General features: G+C 50.0%; 5 protein-coding genes; 2 read left to right on the top strand and 3 right to left on the bottom strand.

Annotated features, from left to right (window-relative positions):
• Positions 1-380: 380 nt before the first annotated feature.
• On the bottom strand, positions 381-1033 carry FFUJ_01352 (probable RIB4-6,7-dimethyl-8-ribityllumazine synthase; the record flags this gene model as incomplete). XM_023579684.1 has 2 exons in its annotated part: positions 381-768; positions 831-1033. The coding sequence occupies 2 exons, from the start codon at positions 1031-1033 to the stop codon at positions 381-383; spliced, it is 591 nt and encodes a 196-aa protein (XP_023424207.1).
• Positions 1034-1749: 716 nt separating this feature from the next.
• On the top strand, positions 1750-4755 carry FFUJ_01353 (related to DNA mismatch repair protein PMS2; the record flags this gene model as incomplete). XM_023579673.1 has 2 exons in its annotated part: positions 1750-3941; positions 4077-4755. The coding sequence occupies 2 exons, from the start codon at positions 1750-1752 to the stop codon at positions 4753-4755; spliced, it is 2871 nt and encodes a 956-aa protein (XP_023424206.1).
• A 3853-nt stretch (positions 4756-8608) lies between these two features.
• On the top strand, positions 8609-12317 carry FFUJ_01354 (related to integral membrane protein; the record flags this gene model as incomplete). XM_023579661.1 has 2 exons in its annotated part: positions 8609-9336; positions 9410-12317. The coding sequence occupies 2 exons, from the start codon at positions 8609-8611 to the stop codon at positions 12315-12317; spliced, it is 3636 nt and encodes a 1211-aa protein (XP_023424205.1).
• An 842-nt stretch (positions 12318-13159) lies between these two features.
• FFUJ_01355 (related to ribonuclease H) lies at positions 13160-15310 on the bottom strand (the record flags this gene model as incomplete). The annotated part of the gene is made up of 1 exon (XM_023579650.1): positions 13160-15310. The coding sequence occupies one exon, from the start codon at positions 15308-15310 to the stop codon at positions 13160-13162; it is 2151 nt and encodes a 716-aa protein (XP_023424204.1).
• Positions 15311-15672: 362 nt separating this feature from the next.
• On the bottom strand, positions 15673-17247 carry FFUJ_01356 (related to transposase; the record flags this gene model as incomplete). The annotated part of the gene is made up of 1 exon (XM_023579639.1): positions 15673-17247. The coding sequence occupies one exon, from the start codon at positions 17245-17247 to the stop codon at positions 15673-15675; it is 1575 nt and encodes a 524-aa protein (XP_023425494.1).
• Positions 17248-17551: the final 304 nt, after the last annotated feature.

The raw sequence follows: 17551 nt of genomic DNA, 5'->3' as shown, positions 1-17551 counted from the left end.
TCGAAGGATTAGTGAGTGTGGAATTGTTACAAAAGAGACGGAGGTAAGATTGGTTTATATGCTCTATTTTTGCATCTGGATATCCATGGGTTGAAATACTCAACCGCCGAGTGGAGAGCCACATACAATTGTATATTCTAGAAGTGCTTTTCACCCGGGCGTCGTGGGGAAAGATATGATAAGCACCGGCTCATTAGGACTGAGACTGGCGCATGATAGATTCATCTTTATGCGGTAATTGACTAATTGGGAGGTCATTTTCGAAATGGTATACATCTGTGGCCCGAGTCATGCTTTCATCGATTCGTTGACGGGCGCAAAGGTTGTCCACGCCTTGTCCAAAATGCGATATTTTATCATTTGTCATGCACGTTGCTGTTCTAACCATCAATGGTGCCGTTGGCCCACTCCTTTCTCTTAACACCCATCTCGACAGCCGCCAGACCCCAATCCTCTCCATGGTTGTGACCCTTACCGTCGACACCGGCACGAGCCTTCGCCTGGTCCTCGGTCAGAACGGTCAGGACACCAAGAATGACGGGAACGCCAGTGTCGAGCTGCACACGCATAAGGCCCTGGCAAGTTGACTCGGCAATATACTCAAAGTGCATGGTCTCTCCCTTAATTAGAACGCCGACAGCGATGATAGCATCAAAGGCGCCTGAGGAGGCGGGAAGAGAGGTGAGATCGGTAGTGGATGAGGCCAGAAGATCGGTTGCCGAAGGACCGCCAGTCGAGGTGCCTTGGATCTGAGAAGCGGAGAACAGGCTAGAAAATGGCAATACGTCAGCGACTCGGCATCAACGGGTACAAACGAATGGGGAGGTTACCGCTGGACGGCAATGGGGAGCTCCCAGGAGCCAGGGCAAGACTGGATGACAATATTGGACTCCTTGACACCAGCTGCGAGGAGCTTCTCCTTGGCGCCGGTCACAAGAGGGTCAATGATGGTTGAGTTCCAACGAGCGTGGACAATGCCGATGCGCAGGCCAGAGCCATCGTGGTGTTGCGGAGAGGGGCCCTTGAGAGACATTGTCGGAATTTGAGATTGAGATCAAGTTGGATGCTGCAATAGAGAATTTCTGTATGTCGGCAACTGGGGTGAAGCTGTCGTCGCAATCTAGTGAGATGGGTAGGTAACTAAAAGACAAGGTTGGAGGATGGTTTAGGTTCATGAAAGGAAAGCTTAGCAATGGTTTCTATCCGCCATCCGCCAAAGACAACGCGGGGCTACTCACAGCGGGGCTGAAAGGTCACGTCACAGGGGAACAGGGACAGAATGGTGCCCTGGAGGCTCTCGGGTTGGATGAGGTACTACCTAATCCATAGGTAGGTAAGATGGAATGCAGGGACTGGAGGTACGTACCTTGATCGGACCTCTCTAGCCTCTTGGCAGCAGCTGGTGTGCATCTTGTGTGTGATGTGTTAGTCGGAAGGAAGGACTAAGGGGAACTAAGGTAAGAGGCTGAATCACCTCCTTCCTCAAAGAATCTCTCTAGGTAGGAATGTTCTTGAATTGTTGGAAGGCAGACGAGAATCACCGCTCGTCTCAATTGTTTTTCTTCCCTTTCATCTTCCTCTTCTCCAACACCCCCTGCTTTAATTCCCCTTCTTATATAACTCCACCAGCATAATATCCACATGATCCGTGTTAGTCTCTCGGGCAACCAGATGCTGTGTCTTAATGCAGCATAAACTACCTGGGAGATTCATATCTCAATTCCATCTTCAAGCCATCTCACTATCACAATGTCAATATCTGCGTTGCCGCCATCTTCAGCACACCTCCTACGGTCCTCCTCTTCGCTTCCAGACCCTCTCTCCATGGTCAAGGAGCTTGTTGATAATAGTATTGACGCGGGTGCTACATCTATCGAAATCACGGTTGCTCCCAACACCGTCGACAAAGTTCAAGTCCGGGACAATGGTTGTGGGATACAGGTGGACGATTTCAAGTCATTGGGCCGTCGGTCTCATACGAGCAAGCTCCAAAACTTCGACGAACTTCATTTGAAAGGTGGCGAGACACTTGGTTTTCGTGGTGAGGCTCTTGCTAGTGCCAACTATCTGGCTACGATCAAAATCACAACTCGAACAGCCCAGGATCCCATTGCATCACTGCTCCTCTTAAACACAAAATCAGGCGGGATTAGCAGACAACAGCCTGTTTCCGCTCCTGTCGGAACAACTGTCCAAGCTTTGAATTTGTTTCAAAACCTTCCTGTTCGGAAACAAAACGCTATCAAAGTGAGCCGAAAGACCCTGGCAGATATCAGACGGCTCCTAGAGAGTTATGCGATCGCACTTCCACACATCAGACTATCATTCAAAGTGCCTGGTAGCTCAATCCAGCCGTGGGTTTATACACCATGCTCAGCACCAAGCACCCGAGAGGCAATCGCACAAGTATTTAGTCACACTCTAACAACTCAGCTCGTGGCGGTGTCATCAGACTCTCACGCTGGAGGAACTTCGACCGAATTACAGTCCAAAAAATTGAGAATTGTAGCCTCCTTACCCAAGCCTGACTCCGATGCCAATATCATCAAGGGGAAGGGAGCTTTCATCTCGGTCGACTCACGACCCATTTCATCGTCCAGAAGCACGGGAAAGAAGCTAGTTTCTATTTTAAGATCGAGTATTTCCACGGTTCTAAATTCACCCGAGAAATCGCGAGCACCCTCCAACGCATTTATGCAACTTAGCATTCAGTGTTCACCTGGATCGTACGACCCCAATGTGTCGCCCTCGAAAGATGAACTTCTTTTCGTGGACGAACCAGCCGTCCTTAGTTGCTTCCAGAATCTGTGTGATTCTGTTTACACCAAGAAGGTTTTGGGTGACAGAGAATCTCAACACAAGCCGATGGCGTTGGAGGATAGCCTATCACTTCTGCCGTGGGCTTCGAAGACGGTTGAGCCAAGGCTGAGAGACGAAACACGTGTCGATGGCATAGAAGATGCTCTCTTGTTGACCGACCAAGAACTTGTCGGTTCTTTGAACGATGAGCCTGGGAGACTTCTTGTCGGTACTGACGTATGTGGAAGTGGCGAAAGGACTTCTCCCGGCGCTTTTACTGTTCCCGCTTCACCCAAGAAAGACTCACGATCTGGAAACCTGGACAGGACGAGGGGTCCTAAGAAAGCCCCAGAAGTTCGGGAGATGATGAGGACACGATTAACAGTCAATCTTTCACGGAGGGAAACCGCTTCGACCGACCTGGACGGCACAGAAGGACTAATCCCTGTGCATGTAACACCCCGACGAGCTGCCACTCCTCCTGTCCGAGGTGAATTGCAATCTAGCTCTCGGCGTCGAGGATTAGCTCCAAACCATCGTTTCGGCAACATCGATGACTATTTTCGCCCATCAAGGGATGAGCCGATTCAAATCGCAACAGATGAGACTGCCACACCTGAAATTCCTCATACAAGGAGCTATTTGACGAGTGTCTCTCATCATCGACGCCTTCCGCTGAAGGAACTGTCAGAATCACTCCTCAACCTGTTTCGTGAATACGAGGAAGAAGAATACGAAGACGAAAGTGATAACGAGTCCTCATCCGACCTCCCATTTGCTGCGCCAAATGCCGTTCCATCTCCTCACACATCTCCACGTCGTGAGGTTCCTTCTTTCTTAAGCCAGCCTTTCAGGCCTCTCTTGGGGCAGCAGTCAATTCGCAATTCAATGCCAGACTTGCAATTAACACTGCCGGCAAATCTAGAAACGCCGCCATCATCAGACCCTACTGGTGTCGATAACTCAACTCGTCGTGATCGACAATCCACCAACAGTATCTTGGCCAGAGCCCAGAGGTCTTCTCGGGGTAGTCTGATACCGTCAGTCAACAGACGAAGTGGTGACGAGTTGAGACAAAACCGCTTGCTCCCTGGAAGTGGTCCCACAGCATCCCAAGGCAGACGTCGGTCGGACCAAGTTTGGTATGGCAATGGACTACTTAACCGCAGAAATGCGCCGATGAGCAACAGCCGTGACGACTCGGACGCACATCTTAAGGAAATATTGCACATCAGTCATGCGAACTCTGAGGACCAGGAAGGCTAGCATCCTTCTAGCCCTGGGGAATTCTCATCTCAGGCCTATGCGCAATCTTGGTTGTCCGATCAAGTACCACACAATCATCTGACCCCTCGCAGAGGCATGAAGGATTCTGAACGAAGTCAAACCCAAGGAATCAAGCCGTGGCCGCACTCTCTACAGGTGCTACTTCAGAGAACACCACCGCCACAAGCCACATCGCCGGACGAAGAAGCTGGTGGTGGTTACAACCCAGTACCGCTAGATCATGTTCATGACCAGCACAAAGAGGGATTTGACTCGAGATCATTCAAGCGACAGCGACGCTGTTCAAGCGTTTCAACTTCAGAAAGCGCGGGTTTGGATTCTAGACACCTTCTCATGAAGCGACAGCGTATTCATGCAAACGGAGGGAGATTGAAACGCATTGCGTCGACAAAACTTCCTCTTGAAACAATATCACAAAACGATTCCACCCTGAACCTCTCGGTCAAGATCGAGGTTCAAATGTGTGAGCTACAAGCTGCTACTGTTGAGTTCATGAAGTCTGGTCGAGCTACGAAGCCAGACCTGGCCCTACAGTTCAGAAACATGGATGAGGTTGGGGAGGTTGACAGGCGATTGAGACGAGTTACGGAGTCGTGGCTGAAAGGAAACCCATCTATCACGGTGGAGTACACATTTCGATCTGAAGTGAAGGGCAAATCGAAGGCGTAAAGCGTTTTGTTTGGGTCGCGGGCGCAATAATGTCCGTGGGAGGAAGCAATCATGGTGTTCATTCATTCGTATGCCGTTAATTATAGTTAGGGAACTTGGGGGAAGGGAGGAGCCGCTTGTTTGCGGAGATTGCTCGTACGACTGAATGACTAAATTGACGAGGCTAGAGATGCTGGGTTGCTGGATTGCTGGGCTAGATGGTCAGCGCACAGAAGATAGTCAATGAAATCGCACTACGAATTTACTAGTAAGCTGAACCTGAGGATGGTGTTTGTGTTGGATCTAAGACAACCCCGATGCAGCTAGTAGCATCTGTTGGGAGCCGCAGTTAGATACTGCAACTACATTAGTTAGTTGATCGTGAAACGTGAGTTCTGTACGGAGGTAGCCGCGAAAAGTTCTTGCCCGAGAAAACTGTGGCTGAAGAAGCTTACCAGCCACAGATACAAGGGATACTTTCGCTAGTATAAGAGGCACTGATCATCATCTCGCTATAGGGAAATAAGCAATAGCTATACAGGCTTACTGCCTCTATAATCCCTAAGACTATAGGAGAGATATAGAGGGATCCCTCTATAAGTAATCTTATCTCTCTGTATCTCTCTGTACCTAGTAAAAATAGCTACTGTGGCGTAAGTCACCTTGGGCAGGAACTTTTCGCGGCTACCTCCGTACTAGGTGGTACACAAAGCACAAGCCGCTTCAAGATGATGTGTTTATAGAGAGCACGCCAATAAGACCAAGAAACATCAGCTCAAAAGGCGGTCATAGCGGCCAAAGTGTTTGGTCGTTTCCAAGTCCCGTTGTAGCTTATTAATCGTGAAACCAGCAAGTCCTACAATACAACAAGGCCGCAGGGTAAGTTACCTAGTAAGTGAGGCAACAAAGTTGGTACATGTCTGGTGATAGAGCCAAGCAGTTGCGAGACAGGCTACGTAGATCTGCATGTGCCCGTTGGCCAGCCGTGTGACCTCCTCCACCTCGCATCACTATTAGAGAATAGGATATACGAAATGTCGTCAACGGGGAGCAGGATACTTCATGCTCTGATGGTGGCTGGAAGATTTTGGGGTGGGCAACTGAGACTGTGCTACTGGCGAGAGGGTGTAGTTGAAGGGTGAGGAAGAGGGTTCAGGGGTCTAAATCATTGACTGAACGCTATGATGACCCAATGATGAGCTGGCAACTCATCGAGATGGTGAGCGAGATAAAACATGAGATATTGACATGGCAATGATGCAGCTGGTTTGGAATTTGCTAGAAGATGTCGGGTATATCGATGGATGGGGGACTTTGAAGCGAAGTGGAGGTTGATGGGGACATCAAAACCAGATTCCAGGCAACCAAGAGGGAAGGCATATCATCGGTTAACGTTGACGGGGGAATCGGTAGCAATTGAGGGACAAGGTTTGTGAGTGGATTGTGTGACTGGAGCTAGTAAAACAGATCATCTCGGTATACAGAAGGGTTACTGATTTACGAGCTTATTCCTTTGCGTAGAGTTCTCGATGACAATAGAGGAGACTGCCGGTGATTGTAAACCGTATGGTTACGGTAGAGATGAGCTGAAGAATAAGACTGGAGCGCATGGATTCCACTGATTACCTTAAGGGTGGATGGACGGGTGTTGCTGAAAATAGCCCACTCGGCTGGTCCGTCCACATGTTAGGTTTGGCACTACTGTAACAGGCTCTCATCAACGAATAGGGCCCAGGCAAAGGTCAAGATGGGAACGGGAATACCCACGCTGACCCAGCTCCCGCTCGTATCTGCGCTGTAGTTGCTCCACGAGGCGAAGAGTGAGTCGACGTTGGCAGAAGCAACCGACATGAAATGGAGTCCTTCTGTTCTGTAACTTGTGGTTCGATGTGGTGATGACTAACAGATGAGCCTAACGCAGACCCATCCGCATCCAGATATCGAGACTTCAGCTGCTGGCAAGAAGAGACCGGGTTCGACGTGAGTTGTGACAAGTAATGGCGTCCAATTAAGAGTCTGCAGTATCATTTATAAGACTAAGCAGCTTATATGTGCACTGGATACAACGTTGTATTCGAAAAGCATCAAATTCAGAGAAGTAGCCCAGAGGTTCGGTGAGGGTGATATACGTTGCGTTCCGCTCCATCGTGGCTGTGGCTGACAAGATTGCCTCCTTGCATTGATGAGTTGAGAATTTGGAATTCTAGCATATTTGGTCCGGATTTAACTCAGAAGCAGCAGGCAGCGAGTTGGTTATGTTGGTTATGTTGGTGGGGAGTGAAGACCACTTTGAACTCGAAATACCGGATCATGATATATAGGTAACCTAACAGAACGTTGATCAAATGCCTAGATTTGTAGGTGTGTTCAGCGGCGGCCGTTGCCCGTTTTTAGAAGGGACAGCTCCATCATCGGGCTCAATCTAAGCCGCAAGCCATGACGTTTTGCGCTAAGCATTAAAGGCTAGCGCAGACTGCGATCCAATGGGAGAGGGTTTGTTTTACGAAAGCTGCAGGACACAAGTATCGGATACCTCCATTGCGGTTCATCTGGAAGAGGTAATCCCTAACAGAGAGGCAGTTCTATGTGGTAGGACAAGAATTGCAGAGATTGGAAGCAATCTTCACCTCTTGCATGCAGCATCTCTTAGATGATAATCTGAACTGGTCGCACAAATTAATTGGGAAGTCGTCCCCTGATAAGCATCCATGACTTGAGCCCTGAGACGGCCTGAGATAAAGATAGGACATGCGTTCTTAGCGTGGACCCAGCCACCATGCCCAGCTTTGAAGAAGACACCAGAGCCGATAGCTCCAAAGCCGAATCCTTCCATCCGCCTAGGTACGGATATTCATTCCACAAAATCTCACTCCTCGAGGCCAGGTGTCGAACTCCTTCGTGCCAGGGCTGATTAAGAGGAGATTTAAGCGTAAATCATGGTGCATTATGAGACACAACAAGTATGAGGTACGGGTCAGTTGAAGAAATTCCAAGTTGGAGCTCGCAATCCACTTATACTTGCAGATCCTCACCATGGAAGCCCAGGGCATTTGGGGGGATCCATCATCAACGGACAGCGGCGGTTTGTTTCTCACGGGAAGCAGAATCCCGTCCATCCAGTTCAGCTCCCTACAGCCAGCAGCTAGTTTAGGTGTATGTGCACTGCCGTCTGGCCCGGGGCGTTTTACAGACTTACAGGCTCCTCTTAGCGTTTTATCCCCAGCGCTGACTTGACATGTACCTGATACTTCTCCATGGGTCCCCCGTTAGATTGTTCTTCCCACTTCAACGACTGGGACAAGGGCGTCTCTTTTCCCTTGCTGCCCCCCCAAAAAAGAATCCATCCGTCAGGTTCGATCGACACACGACCATTGCATTGCGCGCACAGCAGAACCTACCTACCTATTCGCTCACGCATTTTGCTGCTCTACCTACTGTTGGGGCTTTTTTTCCCTTCCTTCTCCTCCTTTTGGATTATTCCTTCCTGCCTAATTCTTCACTCGCTCGTTCTGTCAATCGATTTCGCTTCCCTATTTCTGTATTTCAGGTAGCTTCATCAGCTTTGTCTACCCATCGTAGATAATTCTAGTAGCAATCAGCATTTGATCCGTGGCCATCTAAACAAACATCACCTCACATCCGTTGCCATCTCTCGAGAATCACGTCGCTCGCTCTTTCGTTCGTTCGTTTGCTCGTTTGCTGGTCGGTCTTCTAATCTTCTGTCGGCTTACTCCTCTCGACACCCAAGATGATCTCCGTCTGAGCCACCACGAACCTCTCCGATCCGATTACTCGCCTTCACAGTTTGACTCCACTGGCAAATTTCAACCGTCTTGGTTATTCCAGCTTCTTGGATAGTCCTAATCTCGAAGCTATGCAGCTTGGTCTGGCCAGTCAACAACTTGTCGACTGTTCGCAAGATTGCCGCCCTTACTCACACCATCGCGGCCTCATCCAAGACCTGCCCAGGAGGCGACATGTGGCACGGTCGTCGAAATCCCCGATATCTGGCTCCGCGCCTGCTGCCCTCGCTCCCGTAGTTTCTTCTGGTCACCCGTGCAATCAGTGTTATCCCACAGCCATGACACAAGCTGTCCTTCACCAAAGGGCGTGGCCCCTTCGGTATAGCACCATATCTCCGTTGTCGAAGAGTCTACTCGTCGCTCTTCTCATTGTAATGCACGCCGTATCGCCTGCTCATGCCGTGAGGATCCCTTTCACAAACTGCCTCAGCGACGCCTACCGCTTGCACGAACCGACGAGGCTGCAATGGGTTCCCTTGTACGCCGATGCCGTCTTCGATACCGAGAACGAGAAACACAACCTTCGAGTTATTGTTTGGGGAAATGTCACGGGCGCCCGAACGACCAGCGCGCTGCCACCGCCCGATGACCCTTCTTGGAAGGATGCCAGCGATATCAATGGCAAAATCGCCGAAACTCCCCAGAAGAAAGATGGCTACAACACCGCTACGACTTACTTCCCCAAGGTTCACTTCCTGACATATGTTCCGTATAACAACGACAAATTTAATTTCTGTAACACTTCATTGGTAAACGGATCTTGCCCGCTTGGACCTTACTTTGGAGAAGTTGATTATAGGTACGTCCTTGTCCATAAACTACTCATGAATTGAAGTCAAGAGAGATGCGAGGTACTGACCACAAATCTATAGTGATGCATACAGGCTCCCTTCTATTAACATCACATGGGACGCCTACTCATCTTATGGGTTTGCTTCCCTAGCACCCAGTATGTCAATTATTGATGGGACTCGTGATGCTCCTCAGATTGGCTGTGTTTCCATGGCGGTGACCCCGGATCTGGGAGATCTCTCGTGGCTACTCAAGTTTTTACCCATGATAGTGCTCCTTTTCACAGGTTTTGCAGTCGTGTTCTCAGCCATCTTCAGTCCCTGGGGCTCATCTGATATCTTTCACTGGACTTCCAATTATGGTCGAGATGTTGATCTGCTCCGTCTTGTCACGCCGGGCTTTGGAGATTGCCTTCAGTATATCCAATTTATCGCGCTAAGCGGTGGCCTCACCCTTGACTATCCCGGCTTCTATCAACCCATTGTCAGTCAGATGGCCTGGTCGACTCTAATGTTCAACGAGAGCTTTGTCGCCGATGCCCCATCATGGCAGAGCGTTGTCGATGGTATTTACGTCACCAATGCCACTTATGGACTTCAAGAGCTTGGTCAATTGGTTGGTATGGCTGAGAGTAGAGATATCTGGGCCGGTATGATGGTTTGGCTATGTGTGTGCATTGCCTCGGTCACCGTTCTAGTCCAGGGCGCATTTGCAGTCCAGTGGTTATTCCGAAAGATCAACAACACCCCCGAGGAAGATCTGCGTTCAAAGAATGTCCCTTTTTCCGTTGGCAACGCCGTCCGCATTGTCTTCAACTATTTCTTATTCCCAATTATCGCTCTGTCGTGCTTTCAGCTAGTCACTGCTGGCGATTCTCCGACCTATACGATTGCCCTGGCCGTGGTTACCTTGATTTTCCTCATAATCTTCGCGGCATACCTCTTTTATCTCATAATCAGAACAAGGCCAAAGTCCGTCCTCTACGATGATCTGCCGACTGTTCTCTTATACGGCCCTCTGTATAATACATACTCCGACGAGGCTGCTGCATTCGCTCTCATTCCCGTCTTCCTAACATTCCTTCGGGGTATCACTGTCGGTGCTGTGCAGCCTAGTGGTATCGCTCAGGTGGTACTGCTCGCCATTTGCGAAGTAATTCATATTCTTACCATCCATGCCTTCCGGCCGTTTCAGCGCTCAACAGCGATGAATGCCTATCATACACTTTTTGGAGCACTTCGTCTAATTTCTATCTTACTAATGGTAGCATTCGTGCCTACTCTTGATGTTTCCGAGGGTGACAAGGGTTGGATTGGTTACATCATCTTGGGAATCCATGGTGCGGCCTTGATATTTGGGTTCTTCCTCAACGCACTACAGACCATTATCGAGGTCGCGGCTCGCATGCTTGGAGCTGGCGGAGACGACGCTCGAGGTCTGACCCGTGGCGGACTCACAAAGATCTTTGGTATGCGACAGCTGTCTCGCCGCAACACACAGCAACGTAACACTGGTCCATCCCGAGCAAGCCAGTTGTCGACAGCAGCAATGTTGGACGTGGACGATAGCGGCAAGTCGGGATATGCCATGCCAAGCGGAAGGGTTCGAAGCGAGTCTGGTGCTAGTCTCGGTGGACTCATGAATCCTCGGCATAGGAGCAGCTCGGCGCTCGATAGCATCGACGTTTACTCTGGCATGCCGCAGAACGTGGATAGCAGCAGCTCATACATGCCCAACACCCCTGGGGAGAGGAGTACATTTTCGTTCCTGCCCTCCCCCAGCGCTGCCCGCCATCATCCTACACAATCAATAGACGCTGCCGATCCTTACTATCGACCTCCTCGAAGACGACAGACGATGAACGAGTCCATCCACTCCGAAGGACCTGGTGGCTCTAACACAGCAGATGTTAAGGGGGCTAACCCGGCTGGAGTTCTAGGCGATCCTGCCGATATGGGTGCGGATATTTCTCGAGGGGCAACACCAGCGCCCCCTCCCGCTGGATACTCTCAAGCCAGTATACCTCCAAACCGACCCGATTATGCCACTCGCGAGGTTGACTTTTACTACGGGGTTCGTGGACCCGCCTTGAACTCCGACGGCCCGGGCCGGAAACTTGGAACTGGTCCCGCCGATCCAACTGGTCCTGTGGCTACTGCCTCGGGCTGGTTCCGGAATCTATTCGGTGGGAAGACAAAGGAGAAGGGCAAGGGTTTTGAAGTTGTGAGGAGCTCACGGATGCCTCCAGCCATGATGGCTAGGAACGGTGGAGAGTCGCCCCCTGAGGGTATTCCAGTGGCTATGGGCGTACTACGGAACGGTCCAATTGACTCAGATGATGAAGACGAGCCTCGACCAAGGCGGTCTCCAGGGCGTCAACCTCAAAGTGCTCTACTAGACGACAACGGTGATCCTCAAGACTCTGAGCCGGAGAGTCCTGTGCTGGAGCGACCCCGACGTACTTTCAGTGCCGGCAGCGAGAGTTTCCCTCGAGAGCCAAGCAAGTCTTTGTCCAAGGCGCCGCATATTGCACTGCGCGAAGCTGAGGATGATGATGCCCCAGAGATTCCTCGGAAGAGCTCCAAGCGTGCTTCTGGCCACTTTGGGGGTAGTGATCACAGCCGAGCGCCATCTCTTACCCTCATGAATATGCCAGGCTCTACGATATCCTTCGAATCTCAGTGGCGAGGAGACCCCGATGCTGTTAGCCGCACCTCAAGTCACCACCGTGCTACACTATCAGCGTCGTCGCGGCTACCGTTTGAGCGAACCAACTCCCAAAAGCGATTGTCGTCCAATTCGTCCATGGAGTTCCCCGGCGAGTTCACCAACATCGACTTCGGCCCTTCAGTTGATGAGCGGCCGGCCAGCTTTGGCATGGTGTCACAACATGGTGTCAGCCGAGTTGACCCGTTGCACCGTGACGTGGATCTGCTCGGCAGCTCCGCTGAGCTTGTCGAGGATCCTCCTGCCAGACCTCGCACTTGATGTTTTTGCTGTTATAGCCAAGTAGGAGGTCTGTTGGTCACTCTTCTATGTTGCTTACCATGACACACTCGTCGACATGATCGGCCACTACACACCCTTCTCGGGTTTCAACCTAATACTATTTTCATTTTTGTTTGATTGCCTCAAGGGGCGAAACCATGTACACGATTTATAGACCAAGGTCCACAAGATCCTCACACATGAGTGCACATGCTCACTTTCCCTCATTTTTGGTTATGAATCGAACACAATTCAGTCACAGCCGCAGCTTCTCACGAAGGAACTTGAGCTCTGAAAGTACAAGCGAACGAGATGGCGTTACATACGGGATTTTTTATGGCAAATTTTTATTACTTGAGCCTGACCGCCTAAAGTCAATTTTCCTTTGTGTTTAAGGATATGTTCTTTTTGAGAATGTCCATACTAGCGTTGGCGTAACAAAAAGCTGGTTCAGGGAGGGTTTTACACCAGGGGTCATCGAAGCCCCACCATGTCTATTGTTTTTTATGTAGTAGGCTTTGTGGAAATGAAAGTGTAGCTATATAATTTTGGAGGAGTATGTTGCCAAGGTTCTGGATATGATTTACCAGCCTGAGACGACGAAGAACCGGGATTTACTAGGCACAATTCTAATGAGAAGTTGTAATGATCCTTTTACTTGATCTCATTTGTTTGTGCACGTTTTAACAGACGGCGGTCTGTTTACATGCAAGTAGTCTTTTTGTAGAGCCGTAAATAGTCCCTCAGCAAGATATGCATTGTTACGCATCTGACACTTTGTCTTCAGTTGCAACAGTGTCCTTTGTTGTCTGATACCTTTGCGTCCCTTTGGTGTTGGTATTTCACTTCACCGAGATAAACCCTATGCCTGACCGAGCCTTGCGCGCCGCTTCCTTGAGCGCCTGTTCCTCGACATCGGTCCATTTTACACTCAGGTCGTTCCAGTTCTTGCCAGGTGTGTTGTACTCCTTGCGCCACTGTGTCTGCACCTTCTGCAGACGCGACATCTCGCGCGGGTCGCCCGAACCGCTGTACAACATGAAGGCTGTGCAGGGCGGCAGGGCGTCATAGATGCGTGTGAGACGCTCTGTAAGGCGTACGAGGGCCCGCTCGAGCTCTGACTTGTCGGATGGGACGGCCTCGGGGTCTTCTGGAGGACCACCGTCGCTGTTTATGTTGTCGGCACGGTTACGGTTCCACCAGCCTTGAAGGGCCTCAATCTCTCGCATTCTCGCCCAGACAAAGTCAACTCCGCCGCCGCGGATTTCGAGGCCATCCGGGTCTCCCTGCACAGCACGAATTACGCTGTTAGCTACATCCTCGTCGTTCTTACAGCCGAGCTGATGAGTTGCGCCGGCTCCAGCCCCCTTGGAGGGATCGCCCCAGTCTACAGCTGCGCTCGTCTTGCCGACCTCCGCGCCACCTGCGGCCCCCCCTTGGGCCTTGTATGCAGTTCCAGCTCGCGCTAGTCGGCGGAACAAGTTCTCTCCCTGTGAGTCGGACGTTCCCCAGGCCTTGCCCTTTTCACATTTCTGTTTGACAAGATCGAGGCAGGTTTTAGAGTCTTCGATGCTGTCGTGGCCATTTGCACCACCTTTTTGAATCTCCTTTGACAGATATTTTTGCGCCAGCCATTTTAAAGAGGATTTGAGAGGAGGACCGCGAGGATGCGGATAAATGATGGATGTGTCGATGATAAAGGGGTGAGTGATGCGGAGAGCCTTGGTATCTGACTCTAAAGAGTGCCCTATCAAGATTGTGCGAGGGGTCAGCAGTTCGAGTAGCTTCTGCTGGATGTCATGTAATGTAGTTGTTACAGGTGCAAGCATCTCTTCTGTGATTCCAGAGAATTGGGTGACGTAGTCGGTAATGGGCTTATCAGGCTTGACAAGTTCATCGAGCACAACGTTGCCGAACCAGTCAACTATGCTGATTCTTGTCAGGGAGAACTCGTCCTCTCCAGTCATGCACATTTCACAATCCAGGGCCAGAATGTCTCGTCCTTGGGTGATGCTGCCCTTTTCAACTTCGTCTTCTGGGACTTGACCTTCTTCGAGGCTTTTCACATGGGTAATGACCCATCCTTCGGGGAGGACGAACTGATCTCTTGCAACACCTTCCAGCATAGCTGGATGAACCAAGTAGCCGTTGTCAGTTAGATCATCAACTGTACAAAGGAACTCGGTGATGCGTGTTCTCTCGTTCTTCCAGCCTGAAGGTTCGTGTGCTGGTTTGATGCCCTTTGGCCCATTCTTTTCCTTCGGGGTGGGGGTTGTTAGGAAAGCGGCCAAGGGCGAATGCATCTTCCCGTGCCTATCATCGCCGGGTGTCTTGACGGGCCATAGATGCGTGAACATATCAGCGAATGGTTGCAGAGCCTTGGGCAGGCGCTCTCTCTTCAGTGGGCGGGGATAATAGTCGTCCGGCGACGTTACGGCAGCATTTCTCTCCCGATCAGCATCGTTATATGTGTCAAAGTCGACGTTGTGTTTGAACATGGCCTCCTCAATACCAGGTATCATTATAGCCACAATCTTTCGGAACGCTGGGCGATGGGTAATGCCGATCCATTGAGGGCCAGCTCCGTCGGCAAAGATATATGTAACCAGGTCTCGCATCTGGGAAATATTGATCTTGGATTGCAGTCGCGCATTGGGCGAGAATGCAATGGTGGGATAATTCTTGCCAGGTTTAGGGACCTTCTTAAGCTTCTTTGCAGCCCGTGAAACGACCTGCCACTCTCCGCCGTCGTCTGCGTCATGGGGATTAGACCGCTTCAGGCTGCCATCGCTTTGTGTTGACACATCCTTCTCGAGAGTCGCGATGGCCGTCGTGACAGGAACGCCCTGGTCGAACTTGTCGGACGTTTGGGCCTCATCTTGATTGTCGCTTGAAGAGGCCTGGTCGACGGCTTCGGGGATTGGGTCATATTCTAGGGCTGTAAGGGCTTTGTTGACGAGTTTGGCGGCTTTTCTCTTTGCTTTCTTACCCATTACGAACTTTATGCAAGTGCGAACGCAAATAGTGCGCCGCTACAAGGAGAAACGTGGAAAGAGATCACGTCGTGAGGCAACAATGTTGGAAAGGAATAAAAAATAATGGCGATCCAAGAATGCAGACAGTAACTTACTACTACCTTACCCGAGTAGGTGCACTGCAGTTCCAGAGGTACGTACCTACTTGCTTTGCCAGGCGTTTTTCAAGGGACCTAGCCCAGTAGAGAGTAACGTCCCCCACCCAAAGACCGGCCACCCCCACAGACTGGCCACCTCGGCCAAAACACCAAAAACCCGATATCATGATCAATTAATGAATTATCACAACACCACATTTTTTATATTAAATAAAACTTCAGTCAGTGAATATTTATATGGAAATTAGTACAAAGATCCTCAAGTTTTAATTTCTTAACCTTGTTTGCTGTTCTTTCTGGTTGTAAAGTTTTCCACATCTGTTCACGAGCTTTCTTTATTGCTGGAATCTTTGCGAACTCCGCATTTGGGTTATAGACAACTTTTTTACGCCGTTTTGGTCGATTTTCTTCATTTTCTCGCTGTAGAACACTTATTTCTCTATTCTGTCGCTCAATGTCGAAGTTATGACGGTCCAATTGACTGCCAATCTTCCTGAAAAGCAGCCTGACGGTCGGATCTTGCGTTGCAGAAGCTGGGACTTGGCCCAGAGCTTGCCGAAGCTGTACAGACGAACGGGGAGTCTTCAGGAGACTCAAATCCTGCTCTTTTGCCGGCGAATTTGCTGTGACAGCGGGAGAAGGTGTCTCTGTGACCATCGGGTTCATCAGGACCTTCGCCAGGTTCACAGGCCACAGTCCAGTGGCTTTGAAGCCGGCAATTGCGTTAGACTTCGTGATAGCTTCTCTCCGAGCCTTGTCGTAAGTGTATAGAAATGTAATCTTGCCGACATGACTGTCGTCAGAGACAGAAGTAAGATCTAAAAGAAGATGACGATATGCCCTCTTCAGAGGACCAAAAACTGCAACATCCAGTGGCTGAAGGACATGGGAAGCATGAGCAGGAAGAAATAACAGATATATGTTGTTATTGTAACATTCCCAGAGGAAATCTTCTGTAACATGACTTCCGTGGCCGTCAAGAATAAGAAGTCGGGGTTCATTCTTCTTCTCGGGCTGCGTCGATGGAATAAAGACTTTTCTTAACCAAACCAACGCCAATTTGTTGCTCGTCCAGCCCTTATCACTACATGCGAATTCCCAGTCTTCCAGGAAGTCCAAATTCTCAGGGAAATGTTGTTGTTGGACTGTTTTCCCCTTGAAAATGACTGTAGGTCTCAGGACCTTCCCGGTTGCTGAGATACACTCGAGAATTGTAATCCAGGCACGAGAACCAGGCTGACGAATAAGTACTGACTTCTTCGACTGATGACCAAGGAATAGACCGTTCATTCCTATTCCTTCCATCATTCCAACTTCGTCGACGTTGTATCTGTTCCCCTGCTTGACTAGGCGTATCGCCGGCATCATGAGGAGCATAAAGAATGCCTTTATCAGTTCAGAAGAAGCTCCGTGATATCGGTCAGAGTCAATTTTCTTGCCTTTTAATGTCCTGATATCAGGATTTCGTCCCAAAAAGCCCTGTAACCAGTTCTTTCCGACGCCTTCTGGGAAGCCGTTGCGGACGGCGATCTTGCTGGCGAACTCTCTGACTTGCTGATGCGATACAGGGCATCCTAGATCAGCTTGGATAACAATCCAGTCTCGAAGACTCTTTTCCTGAGTATCAGAGAGCTTTTGGCGAGGTTTTTGGGCTTCTCTTGGTGTTGCGCTTCCTTTAATCCGACCTTGGAGCGTGGAACGGTTGATGCCACAAGCTTCGGCTGCTTTGTTTACTGACATACCGTCTGCAACCATCTGAAGTGCGGCGCTCATATCTTTTTCAGTAAAAGAAGGCATTCTGAATTGATTGGCGTTGGTTTGAAATTAATTGGAATTAAATTGATGGAGTTATGACTGTTTAAAGTATATACAAATTGGGTGGCTGGGTTGAGAATGAGGTGGCCAGTCTGTGGGGGTGGCCGGTCTTTGGGTGGGGGACGTTAGGGCCCGGCGCAAGCCTGTTATGAGATCGGCCAATGAGAGAGTGTCTGCAGGCTTAACCACTTTACGCGCCTAGCACGCGACAGGAGGGTAGACATGGATATAAAGACCTACCTTACCTACTTAAGGTAGGTATGTAATCATGAAATGTTACGACACT

Source organism: Fusarium fujikuroi, chromosome FFUJ_chr01 (assembly GCF_900079805.1).
Source record: "Fusarium fujikuroi IMI 58289 draft genome, chromosome FFUJ_chr01".
NCBI classification, from domain to species: Eukaryota; Fungi; Ascomycota; class Sordariomycetes; order Hypocreales; family Nectriaceae; genus Fusarium; species Fusarium fujikuroi.
This window is presented reverse-complemented; position numbering and strand designations above follow the sequence as displayed.